This window comes from Hylobates moloch, unplaced genomic scaffold (genome assembly GCF_009828535.3).
Source record: "Hylobates moloch isolate HMO894 unplaced genomic scaffold, HMol_V3 SCAFFOLD_7, whole genome shotgun sequence".
Classification (NCBI taxonomy): domain Eukaryota; kingdom Metazoa; phylum Chordata; class Mammalia; order Primates; family Hylobatidae; genus Hylobates; species Hylobates moloch.
In genome coordinates, this window is record NW_026652282.1 from 83,915,389 (window position 1) to 83,929,724 (window position 14,336).

At 41.6% G+C, this 14,336-nt stretch overlaps 1 protein-coding gene across 1 annotated transcript in view; it reads left to right on the top strand.

Annotated features, from left to right (window-relative positions):
* Positions 1-14,336, top strand: part of CENPI (centromere protein I) — a 68,494-nt gene that overhangs the window by 7,209 nt on the left and 46,949 nt on the right. Inside the window, exons 5-6 of the mRNA XM_032757273.2 lie at positions 4,437-4,555; positions 4,857-4,964. Coding sequence (XP_032613164.1) covers positions 4,437-4,555; positions 4,857-4,964 — 227 coding nt within the window. The remainder of the gene's footprint in view (positions 1-4,436; positions 4,556-4,856; positions 4,965-14,336) is intronic.

Here is a 14,336-nt window from a genome sequence, read left to right on the forward strand (position 1 = left end):
AAAATACAAAAAATTAGCCTGGCGTGGTGCCGGGTGCCTGTAGTCCCAGCTACTTGGGAGGCTGAGGCAGGAGAATGGCGTGAACCCGGGAGGCGGAGCTTGCAGTGAGCCGAGGTCGTGCCACTGCACTCCAGCCTGGGTAAAGGGTGAGACTCCATCTCAAAAAAACAAAACAAAACAAAAAACAACATATATGGAGTACACAGATGTTTTCTATTTTAGAAATTTTTTTTCGTGACAGAGTCTCGCTCTGTTGTCCAGACTGCAGTGCAGTGGTGTGATCACGGTTTGCTGCAGCCTCGACCTTCTGGACTCAAGCAGTCCTCCCATCTCAGACTTCCAAGTAGATGGGACTACAGGTGTGTGCCACTGCACCCAGCCTCCTTTTGATATCTCAGAAATTAATGATTAGGGTATCTTGATGTCTGCCAGGACTTGAGGTATGTCAAAATGCATGCCTCAGACTCGGGAAACTTTTATATAGCAATTTAAAAAATAATCTCTGGCTTTCTATTGTTACCTTTCATTTTTTTTTTTTTTGTTAAGCTGGAATTTGCTGAGGTCAAATGTGGCCTCCTTAATTCCTTTTCTCCCTTTTATTATAGTTATTTCTGTGATGTCCCCCATCCCTACTAGATCTTTACATGCAGCTCTTCTGGTAAGTTGAGATGCATATTTAGAGGCAGGTATGCTAGAAATGTCATTGTAATTAGGTACAAAGGGACTTTAGACTCTTTAAAAATTAAGTCACTTGGAAGTAAAAATAGAATTAATATTGAATTATCCCTTTGAATTTGGTGCACATGTAATGTGTTGGTGGTGAGACTGTTTTAAATTTCGAAGAGTTAGTGGATGGGAGTGAGAAAGAAAACAAGAAAAACAAGAAACCACAAGAGTGGAAAGCAGAAATTTTTATTTTTGTGATTCATTACCTATCATCACTGCTTCCTTTCTTCTCCACAGAATGATAGTGTAGAAAGTGATGAGATGTATTCTAATTCTTGAAGCCTTAATTAACAGAAATTGAGATAGAATATATTCAAAGCCAGCCTCTGTGACATCTTTTTATTTTTGAGACAGAGTTTTGCTCTTGTCACCCAGGCTGGAGTGCAGTGGCGTGATCTCGGCTAACTGCAACCTCTGCCTCCCGGGTTCAAGCGATTCTCCTGCCTCAGCCTCCTGAGTAGCTAGGATTACAGGTGCCCGCCACCATGCCCGGCTAAGTTTTGTATTTTTAGTAGAGATGGGGTTTCACCACGTTGGCCAGGCTGGTCTCGATCTCCTGACCTCAGGTGATCTCTGTGACATCATTTCTATTACCAGATGGGGGAACACCATAGAGGCCTGAGATCAAGTGGAAAGATCGGACTAGTGTAGAATGGTATTACTGCCAGCCAATTCCAAGAATATCTTATTCTAGGCCAGTCACGGTGGCTCACGCCTGTAATCCCAGCACTTTGGGAGGCCAAGGTGGGCAGATCCCTTGAGCCCAGGAGTGTGAAACCAGCCTGGGCAACATAGTGAGACCTTGTCTTTGCTAAAAATAAAAAACTTAAGCAGGTATGGTGGCATGTGCCTGTAGTCCCAGCTACTCTGGAGGCTGAGGTGGGAGGATTGCTTGAGCCCAGGAATTTGAAGTTGTTATGAGCTATGATTGCACCACTGCACTCCAGCCTGGGTGACAGAGCCAGACCCTATCTCAAAAAAAAAAAAAAAGAAAGAAAGAAAAAAAAGAAAAGAATATCTGTTCTATTCTGCCACTCTCCCCACTTTTTGGGGGCGAGTGGATGATACAAATATATATATTTTTAATTTTATATTTATGTTTTTATTTCTGGTTCACATTCTCTCATGAACAAATACATTCTTAAATGTAACACCTCATGCAAAGTGTCCGTCAGTAGCTTTAAATAAATCAGTCTATTAGGCCATTAAAAAAAATCTTTGAAATTTCCCTGTGATTGAAAGCTTTTTTGGAGATATAATTCACATACCATAAAATTCATTTTTTTTCTTTTCTTTTTTTTTTGAGACAGAGTTTCACTCTTATTGCCAGGCTGGAGTGCAATGGTGTGATCTCGGCTCACTGCAACCTCTGCCTCCTGGGTTCAAGCAATTCTCCTGCCTCAGCCTCCCGAGTAGGTGGGATTACAGGCTCCCACCACCACACCCAGCTAATTTTTGTATTTTTAGTAGAGATGGGGTTTCACCATGTTGGCCATGCTGGTCTTGAACTCCTGACCTCAGATGATCTGCCTGCTTTGGCCTTCCAAAGTGCTGGGATTACAGTTGTGAACCACCATGCCCTCATAAAATTCATTGTTTTATTTTTTTATTTTTTATTTTTTTATTTTTGAGATGGAGTTTCACTCTTGTAGCCCAGGGTGCAGTGTGATGGCACGATCTCGGCTCACTGCAACCTCTGCCTCCCGAGTTCAAGTGATTCTCCTACCTCAGCCTCCTGAGTGGCTGGGATTACAGGTGCCTACCACGACACTCGGCTAATTTTTTTTTTTTTTTTTTGAGATGGAGTTTCACTCTTGTCGCCCAGGCTGGATTACAGGCGTGAGCCACCACACCTGGCCTAATTTTGTATTTTTTTATTAGAGATGGGGTTTCATCACCTTGGCCAGGCTGGTCTTGAACTCCTGACCTCAGGTGATCTGCCCGCCTTGGCCTCCCAAAGTGCTGGAATTACAGGCGTGAGCTACTGTGCCCGGCAAAATTCATTGTTTTAAAAATTCAGCATTTTTGTTTTTGGAGACAGAGTCTCACTCTGTCACCCAGGCTGGAGTCTAGTGGTGTTATCTCAGTTCACTGCAACCTCCACCTTCCAGGCTCAAGCAATCCTCCCACGTCAGCCTCCCAAGTAGCTAGGACTATAGGCATGTGCTACCACATCTGGCTAATTTTTATATTTTTTGTAGAGATTGGGGTCTCACTATATTGCCTAGGCTAATCTCAAACTCCTAGGCTCAAGCAGTCCTCCGGCCTCAGCCTCCCAGGAGGCAACACCATGCCCAGCTCATTTTTTTTTTTACATAGAGACGGGGTCCTGCTATGTTGCCCAGGCTGGTCTCAAACTCCTGGGCTCAAGCGATCCATCTGCTTTAGCCTTCCAAAGTGCTTAGATTATAGGCATGTGTCACCACGCTCGGCCCCAAATTCAGCATTTTTTTAAAGCATAGTCACAGAGTTGTGTAATCATCACCACTATCTAATTCGTGAACATTTTCATCACCCCAAGAAGAAACCCTGTACTCATTTATATTTTTTAAATAGAAATATTTGGGCCAAATAATTTGCCTTATAGTTTTTTGTTTGTTTGTTTGTTTGTTTTTGAGAGAGGGTCTCACTCTGTCACCCAGGCTGGAGTGCAGTGGCACGATCACAGCTCACTGCAGCCTCAACCTCCCTGGGCTCAGGTGTTCCTCCCACATCAGCCTCCCGAGTTGCTGTGACTACAGGCTTGCCCCACCACCCCTGGCTAATTTTTGTATTTTTAGTAGATAATGGGGTTTTGTCATGTTGCCCAGGCTAATCTTCACCTCCTGGGCTCAAGTGATCCGCTTGCCTCAGCCTCCCAAAGTGTTAGGATTATAGGCATGAGCCACTGTACCTAACTATTGCCTTATTATATATTAGTAGTTAAAGATACATTTTTGTTTTGAACAATTTATTAATAATGATAAGAGATACTGAATTTTACATACTGTTGGTTTTTATTGCCTTCAATATAATGTGAGGTTGTTTTTTTTTTTTTTTTTTTTTTTTTTTTGATACGGAGTCTCGCTCTGTCGCCCAGGCTGGAGTGCAGCGGCGCGATCTCGGCTCACTGCAAGCCCCACCTCCCAGGTTCACGCCATTCTCCTGCCTCAGCCTTTCCGAGTAGCTGGGAGTACAGGCGCCCGCCACCACGCCCGGCTAATTTTTTTCATTTTTTAGTAGAGACGGGGTTTCACCGTGGTCTCGATCTCCTGACCTCGTGATCCGCCTGCCTCGGCCTCCCAAAGTGCTGGGATTACAAGCGTGAGCCACCACGCCCGGCCTTTTTTTTTTTTTGAGATGGAGTTTTGGTCTTGTTGCCCAGGCTGGAGTGCATGGCGTGATCTCGGCTCACCGCAACCTCTGCCTCCTGGGTTCAAGTGATTCTCCTGCCTCAGTCTCCCGAGTAGCTGGGATTACAGGCATGCTCCACCACACCTGGCTAATTTTTATATTTTTAGTAGAGATAGGGTTTCTCCATGTTGATCAGGCTGGTCTTGAACTCCCAACCTCAAGTGATCCACCCACCGTGGCCTCCCAAAGTGCTGGGATTACAGGCGTGAGCCACGGCACCCAGCCTAATGTGAGATTTTTAGATCCAAGTGTGAATAATAGTAAAAGAACAATCGAGACACTAAAATGTAGTTTAATTTAGCTTGTCTCCTTTCCAGGAAATGCTGTAAACACACGGATATTGAAGTGCATGATCCCAGCAACAGTAATATCAGAAGATTCTGTGGTTAAGGCAGTCTCCTGGCTTTGTGTTGGCAAGTGTTCTGGTAGCACCAAGGTAATCTTTTTAAACACTTTGATGATAAGTCCTTCAGAACCACTTAAGGGCTGGCAAGGAAGAGCCACTTACGAAGTAATGGCATTGGCCTTTTGTGCAAAGCCTGTAGTTTTGGAACAATATATCTTGATGCAAGGACTATGTTCAAACAGAAATTTTTACTGAGAAATAAAATATATTATTCTACTTTGTGCCTGAAGCTTCTAAAATAGCCCTGGCGGTGGGGGATGGGGGGGGCGGAATTAAACTCTTCTGTACCAGTTATATTTCTTTAAAGATAAGTATTTTGTCTCTTCAATAGGTACTTTTTTATCGTTGGCTGGTTGCAATGTTTGACTTCATTGATCGTAAGGAGCAAATTAACTTACTCTATGGCTTCTTTTTTGCTTCATTGCAAGATGATGCACTGGTAAGTAAAAATTGGACAGCATTAGGCATCAATCAAATAGTACATGCGTGTATATTGATGCACCATATATGCTTCAGCGTGCTACACAATGTGTTTTTCCTTATTTTAAAAATATATCAAACATACAGAAATGTACCAAGATAACGTAGACATATCAAATATACAGAAAAGGGCAAATAATAACATTCTATTTTGCACCTGTCTCTCAGATTAACAAATAGAAAATTTTTATCATATTTACTTTATATCTTCTTTTAAGGAAATAAAAATGTTACAGATAAAGTTGATTCCACGTTGGAGTCTTGTTTGCTGATCTAGAGCACTCATTGCCATCTTTTCCCTTTTAAACCACTTCAGCAGAGTCCTTTGAGTCATTTACTCTACATTTTCTTGATTAACACTGCAAAAGCCTCAGCAGAATTAATGAGAAGGAGAGGATTACTTTTCACGAGTGCCAATGGAGTGATTTTGATTAAATAGCATAATTATTTCTCTTAAAAACATTAATAACTTTAAGAAATCAATCTACTGTCCACCTGGAAGACTTTCAAGGACCATCAGTAGTTCACAGACCATGTGAATCACTCATCTAATTGTATTGCTCTTGCCTTTGGGAAGGGAATTCATTTATTGATTTTATTTTTTAAAAATGATGTTTCCAGTGTGTTCATTGCATTGTCCTAGCCACTGTAGAAGATTCAAAGTTTAGCATAGGGTTTCTATACTCCAGGAACTTGAAATCTCGTTGGGGAATTAAGGAAATCACATAAATTATCAAAAACAGTATATGACAGTTTGAGGATAATAATTGCTATAATATTTCCAGGAAGGAAGAAAGCACTGTAAATCGAAATGATTAGTTAAAACACCATAAAGTATGTGGGTGTTGAGCTGGGCCTTACAGGTTGAGTAGAATTTGGGATTTGATGACAGAAAATGATATTTGATATGATGGGAATATTTCAAGCAGAGTTGTGAAGTGTGTAAACTGTGTTTTAGGAGACCTTAAATAGATCAGCCTGACTTAATTAGAGGTGGTGTTAGGTGGTAAGCCTGAAAAAGTTGGGTGAGGACAGATTGTAGAGGTCTTCCAATGTGATGCTAAGGAATTTGAACTTTATTCAGTGGGGAAATCACTGAAAATTTTTGGCTAGAATATGTTGAAAGCAGCTCTGTAGGAAGCTATATCTAGTAGTGCCCAACAATGTGAATTAAGAGAGAGGCTGAAGGCAGGAATACTAGTTAGGAAGCTGACATGATAATCTAGGTATAACGTGATGTCCTAGACAAGAAATTCTCAAATATGGTCTGTGGACCCCCTGGGGCTTCCTGAGACCCTTTCAGGAAATCCAAGAGGTCAAAATTATTTTCATAATAATACCAAGGTATTATTTGCCATTTTCACTTTGTTCACCTTAGCGCTGATGGTACTAAAGCAATGGTAGGTAAAACTGCTGGCCATTTAACAGGAATCAAGGCAGTGGCACCAAACTATACTAGCATATTCTTCATTATGTTCTTCATTGTGGTAAAAAAAAAAAAGTGCTAATTTCACTTAAGAATGTCAAATGAAGCAGTAAAAATTAACTCATTAGGTTTATTAAATCTCTACATCTTTAATATTCTGTGTGATGAAATGGCAAGTACAAACAAAGTCCTCCTGCATACTAAAGTACAATGGTTATTCTGAGGAAAAGCATTTGTGTGATTGAGTTGCGAGCCAAACTAGCTCCATTTTTATTTGAAAGAATGACTGATGGCCGAGCGCGGTGGCTCACGCCTGTAATCTCAGCACTTTGGGAGGCCGAGGCAGGTGGATCACAAGGTCAAGAGATTGAGACCATCCTGGCCAACATGGTAAAACCCCGTCTCTGCTAAAAATACAAAAATTAGCTGGGCATGGTGGCACGTGCCTGTAGTCCCAGCTACTTGGGAGGCTGAGGCAGGAGAATCACTTGAACCCGGTAGGCAGAGGTTGCAGTGAGCCAAGATTGCGCCACTGCACTCCAGCCTGGCGACAGTGAGACTCTGTCTCAAAAAAAAAGAATGACTGCCATACGAACCGTAGTTATACAGACTTGGGTAGTTGGAAGATGTTTTCTTGAAAATGAACAAAACAATCCTGTTGTTTCAAAGAAAACAACTGGCCGTATCTGTTGCCAGTGATAAAATTTGAGCATTCAAGTGAAAAATCAAAGTTTGGAAAATTTGTATCTGCCACTATGAACCTGACAGCTTTCAGATACATGAAAGACTTTTCTAATAATTGGTGATGGTATTAATGTTGTGATTTTTAGTTATCATATAATGAAGTGTGTCAGCATTTGGAAGCTCAGCATAACTCAGTGAGCCAATATTTTCCAGATGAACAAGTACGATGTTCTAAATTCATACATGGGTAAAAGATCCATTTAAAATACAAGATACATCAATGAATTTTAATGGAACAGAGTACAGAGCTTTTATTGAGAGTGTTTCAGATTCCACATTGCAGCTAACCCTTAAGAAACTACCACTTGTCAAGTTTTGGTGTAGTATCAAAGACTAATATCCACAATTTTCTGAAAAGGCTTTTAAAATATACCTACCTTTTCCAACTATGTATCTGTTTGATGCTGGATTTTCTTCATGCAATTCAATCAAAACATAACAGAATTAATATAGAAGCACAGATTCCAACTGTGTTCTCTTAAGCCAGGGACATTAAAAAGATTTGTAGAAATGGGCTGGGCATGGTGGCTCCTGCCTGTAATTCCAGCACTTTGAGGAGGCCGAGGCGGGCAGATCACTTGAGCTCAGGAGTTCGAGACCAACTTGGACAACATGGTGAAACCCCATCTCTACAAAATATACAAAAATTAGCTAGATGTGGTGGTATGTGCCTATAATCCCAGCTACTTAGGAGGCTGAGACAGGAGGATCGCTTGAGCCCAGGAGGCAGAGGTTGCAGTGAGTTGAGATCATGCCATTGCATTCCAGCCTAGTGAGACCTCGTCTTTACTGAAAAAAAAAAAAAATAGCTGTGTGTGGTGGCATGCACCTGTAGTCCCAACTACTTGGGAGGCTGGGGTGGGAAGATCATTTGAGCCTGGGAGTTGGAGGCAGCAGTGAGCTGTGATGGTGCCATTGCATTCCAGCATGGGTGACAGAGCAAGAACCTGTCTCAAAAAAAATATTCTCAGTATTATTTCTAACATGGTGAGTATTGACAGACATAACCCAGATAAACAAAAAGCTCTTTGGGGGTGCTCTAATTTTTTTTTTTTTTTTTTTTGAGACGGAGTTTTGCTCTTGTGGCCCAGGCTAGAGTACAATGGGGAAATAGCTCACAGCAACCTCCACTTCCTGGGTTCAAGAGATTCTCCTGCCTCAGCCTCCCGAGTAGCTGGGATTACAGGCACCCGCCAGCATGCCTGGCTAATTTGTTTGTATTTTTAGTAGAGATGGGGTTTCACCATGTTGGCCAGGCTGGTCTTTAACTCCTGACCTCAGGTGATCCACCCGCCTCGGGCTCCCAAAGTGCTGGGATTACAGGTGTGAGCTACCACACCGGCCAAGGGGTCCTCTAATTTTTTTTTTTTTTTTTTTTTGAGACGGAGTCTCACTCTGTTGCCATGCCCGGCTGAGAATTAGTTTATTTACCTTGGTGTAGTGATTATTGATAGAGTAGAAATAAATTCAGATATCTTATTTTGAGATATTCTAAATGAGCTTTTTTTTTTTCTAAGTGTTCTCTATCCTCCTACCCTAGTTTTTTTCCTATTCTTGTTTGGAAGTCACCTAAGTGTTTTCGTACCTACTTAACATGCATACTTTAAGTCTAAAGGTGACTGGCATCTGTACCTTTATCTTATAGGATACAAAAACCTTAGGATGCTTTAACTCTCTTTTTCTTTTTCTTTTTTTTCTCTTCCTGTCATATGGTGCTGAAGAATGCTTTAACTCTCATCACACTGCTCCTGGCTTATATGCTGTTGTTATCTGGTTTTAGTTTTACCTTGTTTTTCTCCATACCTTTACACACACACACACACACACACACACACACACACACACACACGAGTAGTTTTTTTTTTTTTTTTTGAGACGGAGTTTCACTCTTGTTGCCCAGGCTGGAGTACAATGGTGCAATCTTGGCTTACCGCAGCCTCTGTATCCTGGGTTCAAGCCTCAGCCTCCCAAGTAGCTGGGATTACAGATATGTGCCACCACGCCCAGCTAATTTTTTGTATTTTTAGTAGAGACAGGGTTTCTCCATGTTGGTCAGGCTGGCCTCAAACTCAGGTGATCCACCTGCCTCGGCCTCCCAAAGTGCTGGGATTACAGGCATGAGCCACCATGCCTGGCCGATACTATTTTTACAGTTGATAATTGTTTAGATTTGCCCACATATCTCCCAGTATCTTTGCTCATCATTTGTTTTTGCATCTCACACCTTCAAGATGAGATTATTTTCCTTTGGTTAAAAGTGTATTTTTTATTCTTTCATTGAAAATCTTTTGATGGCAAACTCTTTGTCTGAAAATGTCTCTACTTTGCCCTTGTTCTCGAAAACTGGTATTAGTGTATGTAGAATTCTAGAATGACAGTTAAATTTTTTTGGGATATTGACAATATTATTCCACTGACTCCTTGCTTCCATCATGTTACTGAATCAGTCTAATTGTAATCCTTTTTTTCTTTTCTCTCTGGCTACTTTTAAAAAACAGCTTTAGGCCAGGCGTGGTGGCTCACCTCTGTAATCCCAGCACTTCGGGAGGCCGAGGGGGGCAGATCACCTGAGGTCAGGAGTTTGAGAACAGCCTGGCCAACATGACGAAACCCCGTCTCTACTAAAAATACAAAAATTAGCCGGGCATGGTGACAGGCACCTCTAATCCCAGCTACTTGGGAGGCTGAGGCAGGAGAATCGCTTGAACTGGGGAGGCGGAGATTGCAGTGAGCCGAGATTGCTCCACTGCACTTTCCAGCCTGCGTAACGAGCGAGACTCTGTCTCAAAAAAACAAAACAAAACAAACACAGCTTTATTGAGATTTAATTCACATACCATACAATTCACCCATTTAAAGTATTCAATTTGCTGATTTTAAGTATAGTCACAGATATGTACAACCATTTCAGCATAGTCAATTTTAGAACATTTTCATCACCTCAAAAAGAAAAAAGAAACCCCATACCCTTTGCTATCACTCCCATCTCTCTATTACCCTCCTAGCTCTAAGCAACCCCTAATCTAATTTTCTGTCTTTATAGGTTTGCTTATTTTGGACATTTTATATAAATGAACTAATGTAATAATGTGATCTTTTATGACTTGCCTCTTAGCAAAATGTTTTCAAGTTTCATCTGTGTTATAGCATGTATTAGTACTTTTTTTTTTTCCCTGAGACGGAGTTTCACTCTTGTTGCCCAGGCTGGAGTGCAGTGGCGCAATCTCGGCTCAATGCAACCTCTGCCTCCCAGGTTCAAGCGATTCTCCTGCCTCAGCCTCCTGAGTAGCTGGGATTACAGGCATGTGCCACCACACCTGGCTAATTTTTGGTATTTTTAGTAGAGACAAAGTTTCTCCATGTTGGTCAGGCTGGTCTTGAACTCCTGACCTCAGGTGATTCGCCTGCCTCGGCCTCCCAAAGTGCTGGGGTTACAGGCATGAGCCACTGCGCCTGGTGTATTAGTACTTAAAAAAATTTTTTTTTAATATATTTTTTGAGACAGAGTTTCACTCTTGTCGCCCAGGCTGGAGTGCAGTGACGCGATCTCAGCTCACTGCAACGTCTGCCTCCCGGGTTCAAGTGATTCTTCTGCCTCAGCCTCCCGAGTAGCTGTGATTACAGGCCTGCGCCACCATGCCTGGCTAATTTTTGTATTTTTAGTAGAGATGGGGTTTCACCATGTTGGCCAGGCTGGTCTCAAATCCCTGACCTCAGGTGATCCGCCCTCCTTGGCCTCCCAAAGTGTTAGTATTACAGGCTTGAGCCACTGAGCCCGGCCATTTATTTTTTTCATTATTTCTATTTTTTTTTTTTTTTTAATTTGAGATGGGGTCTCACTCTTGTGCAGGCTAGAGTGCAGTGGCACTATCATGGCTCACTGCAGTCTTGATTGATCAGCCTGGGTGACGAGCGAGACTCTTGTCTCAAAAAAAAAAAACAAAGACAAACAGCTTTATTGAGATCTATTTTGCATATCATACAATGAGTCATCCACTTCATCATTCAGAGTAGCTGGGACCACAGGCATGCACTACCATGCCCAGCTAATTTTTAAAGTTTTTCTGGAGGCAGAGTCTCACTATGTTGCCCAGGCTGGCCTTGATTTTCTGGCCTTAAGCAATCCTCCTGTCTTGGCCTACCAAAGTGCTGGGATTATAGATGTGAGGCACTGTGCCTGACCCTCACCATTTTAAAACATTTTTTTGGTGTATAATTCAGTGACATGAATTACATTCACAGTGTCGTGCAAACATCACCACTATCTATTTCCAAAACTTTTTCATTACCCTAAACTGAAATTTTCTAACCATTATGCAGTAACTCCCTGTTCCCTCTTTCCCCTGCTCCTGGTAGCCTCTAATCTACTATCTGTCTCTATGAATTTGCCTATTCTAGGTACCTCATATAAGTGGAATCATACAGTATTTATCCTTTTGTGTCTGGCTTCTTTCACTTAACATAATGTCTTCAAGGTTCATCCATTTGTACCATGTATCGGAACTTCATTCCTTTTTATGGGTGAATAATATTCTACTTCATATATATGCAGTCAGCCCTCTGTGTCTGAGGGTTCTGCATCCATGGATTCATCCAATTATTGATTGAAAATATTAAAAGATACATATAACAATAAAAAATAATACAAATAAAAAATACAGTGTAATAACTATTTACATAGCATTTACATTATGTTAAGTATTATAACTAATCCAGAGATGATTTAAAGCAAGCTCGTCCAACCCACAGCCCAGGATTGCTCTGAATGAGGCCCAGTGCAAATTCGTAAGCTTTCTTAAAACATTATGAGATTTTTGGGGGGATTTTTTTTTAAGCTCATCAGCTATCGTTAGTGTTAGTGTATTTTATGTGTGGCTCAAGACAATTCTTCTTCCACTGTGGCCCAGATAACAAAAGACTGGGCACCCCCTGATTAAAGTATACAGGAGGATGTGCATAGGTTATATGCCAGTACTACACAATTTTATATAAGGAACTTGAGAATCTGCAGAGTTTGATATGGTGGTGGGGAAGGGAAGTCCTGGAACCAATCCCCTGCTGATAACAAGGGATGACTGTATCTCATTTTGTTTATCCATTCATCTGATGTTGGACATTTGAGTTGTTCCCACCTTTTGGCTATTGTGAATGATGCTGTGTTGAGTATTGGTATATAAATATCTGTTCAGGTTCCTGCTTTTTCAGTTCCTTTGAGTGTATACCTAGGAAAAAAATTACTGTATCATATGGCAATTCTATGTTTAGCTTTTTGAGGAATCGCCAAACTCTTTTGCACAGTGGCTGTACCATTTTTCATTCCTGCCAGCAATCTATAGCAGGGTTCAAATTTCATCACATCCTCACCAATACTGGCTATTTTATCTGACTTGATTATAGCCATGCTAGCAGTAGGTGTGAAGTGGTCTTTCATTGTGGTTTTGATTTGCATTACCCTGATAGCTAATGATATTGAGCATCTTTTCATGTGCTTATTGGCCATTTGTATACCCTCCCTGGAGAAATGTCTGTTAGGATCCTTTGCCCACTTTTAAATTGGGTTGTTCATTATCCTATAGGGTTGTAAGAGTTCTTTCTGTATTCTAGATACAAGTCCCTAGATACAAGATATATGATTTACCTGGGAGTTACAACTAAGTTAGAGCCACTTTAAGTTATTCTCTTTAGGTTTTCCAGGCCATCCCACTAGCGTAAATTCAAACTGCAGACATATATATATGTATATACATATATATACGTGTATATATATATATATTTTTATTTTTATTTTTATTTTTATTTTTATTTTTTTTTTTTGAGACAGAGTCTCGCTGTTGCCCAGGTTGGAGTGCAGTGGTGCGATCTCGGCTCACTGCAGGCTCCGCCCCCCGGGGGTTCACGCCATTCTCCTGCCTCAGCCTCCCGAGTAGCTGGGACTGCAGGCGCCTGCCACCTCGCCCGGCTAATTTTTTGTATTTTTAGTAGAGACGGGGTTTCACCGTGTTAGCCAGAATGGTCTCCATCTCCTGACCTCGTGATCTGCCTGCGTCGGCCTCCCAAAGTGCTGGGATTACAGGCGTGAGCCACCGCGCCCGGCCATATATTTTTTTTTGACAGAGTTTTTTGCTCTTTTTGCCCAGGCTGGAGTGCGATGGTGCGATCTTGGCTCACCGCAACCTCTGCTTCCTGGGTTTAAGCAATTCTCCTGCCTCAGCCTCCCAAGTAGCTGGGATTACAGGCATGCACCACCATGCCTGGCTAATTTTGTATTTTTAGTAGAGACGGGGTTTCTCCATGTTGGTCAGGCTGGTCTCAAACTCTTGACCTCAGGTAATCTGCCTGCTCTCCCAAAGCGTTGGGATTACGGGCATGAGCCACCACGCCTGGCCAAACTGCAGACATTTTTTGAGCTGGCTTGTGGTTACAAATTCTCAGGAAAGGTTTTATTTTCCTTTCACCCATTTCCAAGGTCAAGACAAGCAAGTTTACTTGCTGTCCTGTTCAGCACAGTGGAGTTTTAATTTCACAACCATACACTTAGTGTGTAGCTCTTGGGGGTTCCAGTTTTTTATTATAATAGATCCTCTGCATAATCTACACATTGGGTGGGTCCTAAGCTTTATCCCCTGCCTAACCTACCCCTGCCTCCTTTTGTAGCTATTAAAGTCATAAGTTCAAAGTTTCTAAGGTTTGGCAAAAAATCTTGGTGAGAAAGCCTGTTCAATATTTAGTGTTTCTACTTTCACTTTGTTTTTGGGAACTGCAGATTCTTGCTTTCATGCCAGCTCTGAAACATGCTTCAACAGCTGGATATGATGTCAAAAACATTGCTGAGCTGGCAGGAAAGCAGTCAGCGTCATTCAGAGTATCTAATACACAATATTTCTATAGATGGTTATCAGGTCATTGGAATTGAGGTCAGTAAACTGTAAGACCACGGTGATTTGTTGATATGGACATTAAAGTCATCTGGCATGATATTGGGATTAGAGTTAGAGCTGAAAACTGAGTGAGATGCCCAAATCCTCACGGAATTTTGGGGAAGGTACTAGGTTAGTAGTGAGCTGACAGGGTATAGGTAAGGTAGAGGTAGTAAAGTTGGGTGAACTAAGTCTCAGAGGAGGTCTTTTTCTTTTTTTCTTTTTTTTTTTTTTTTTTTTTTTT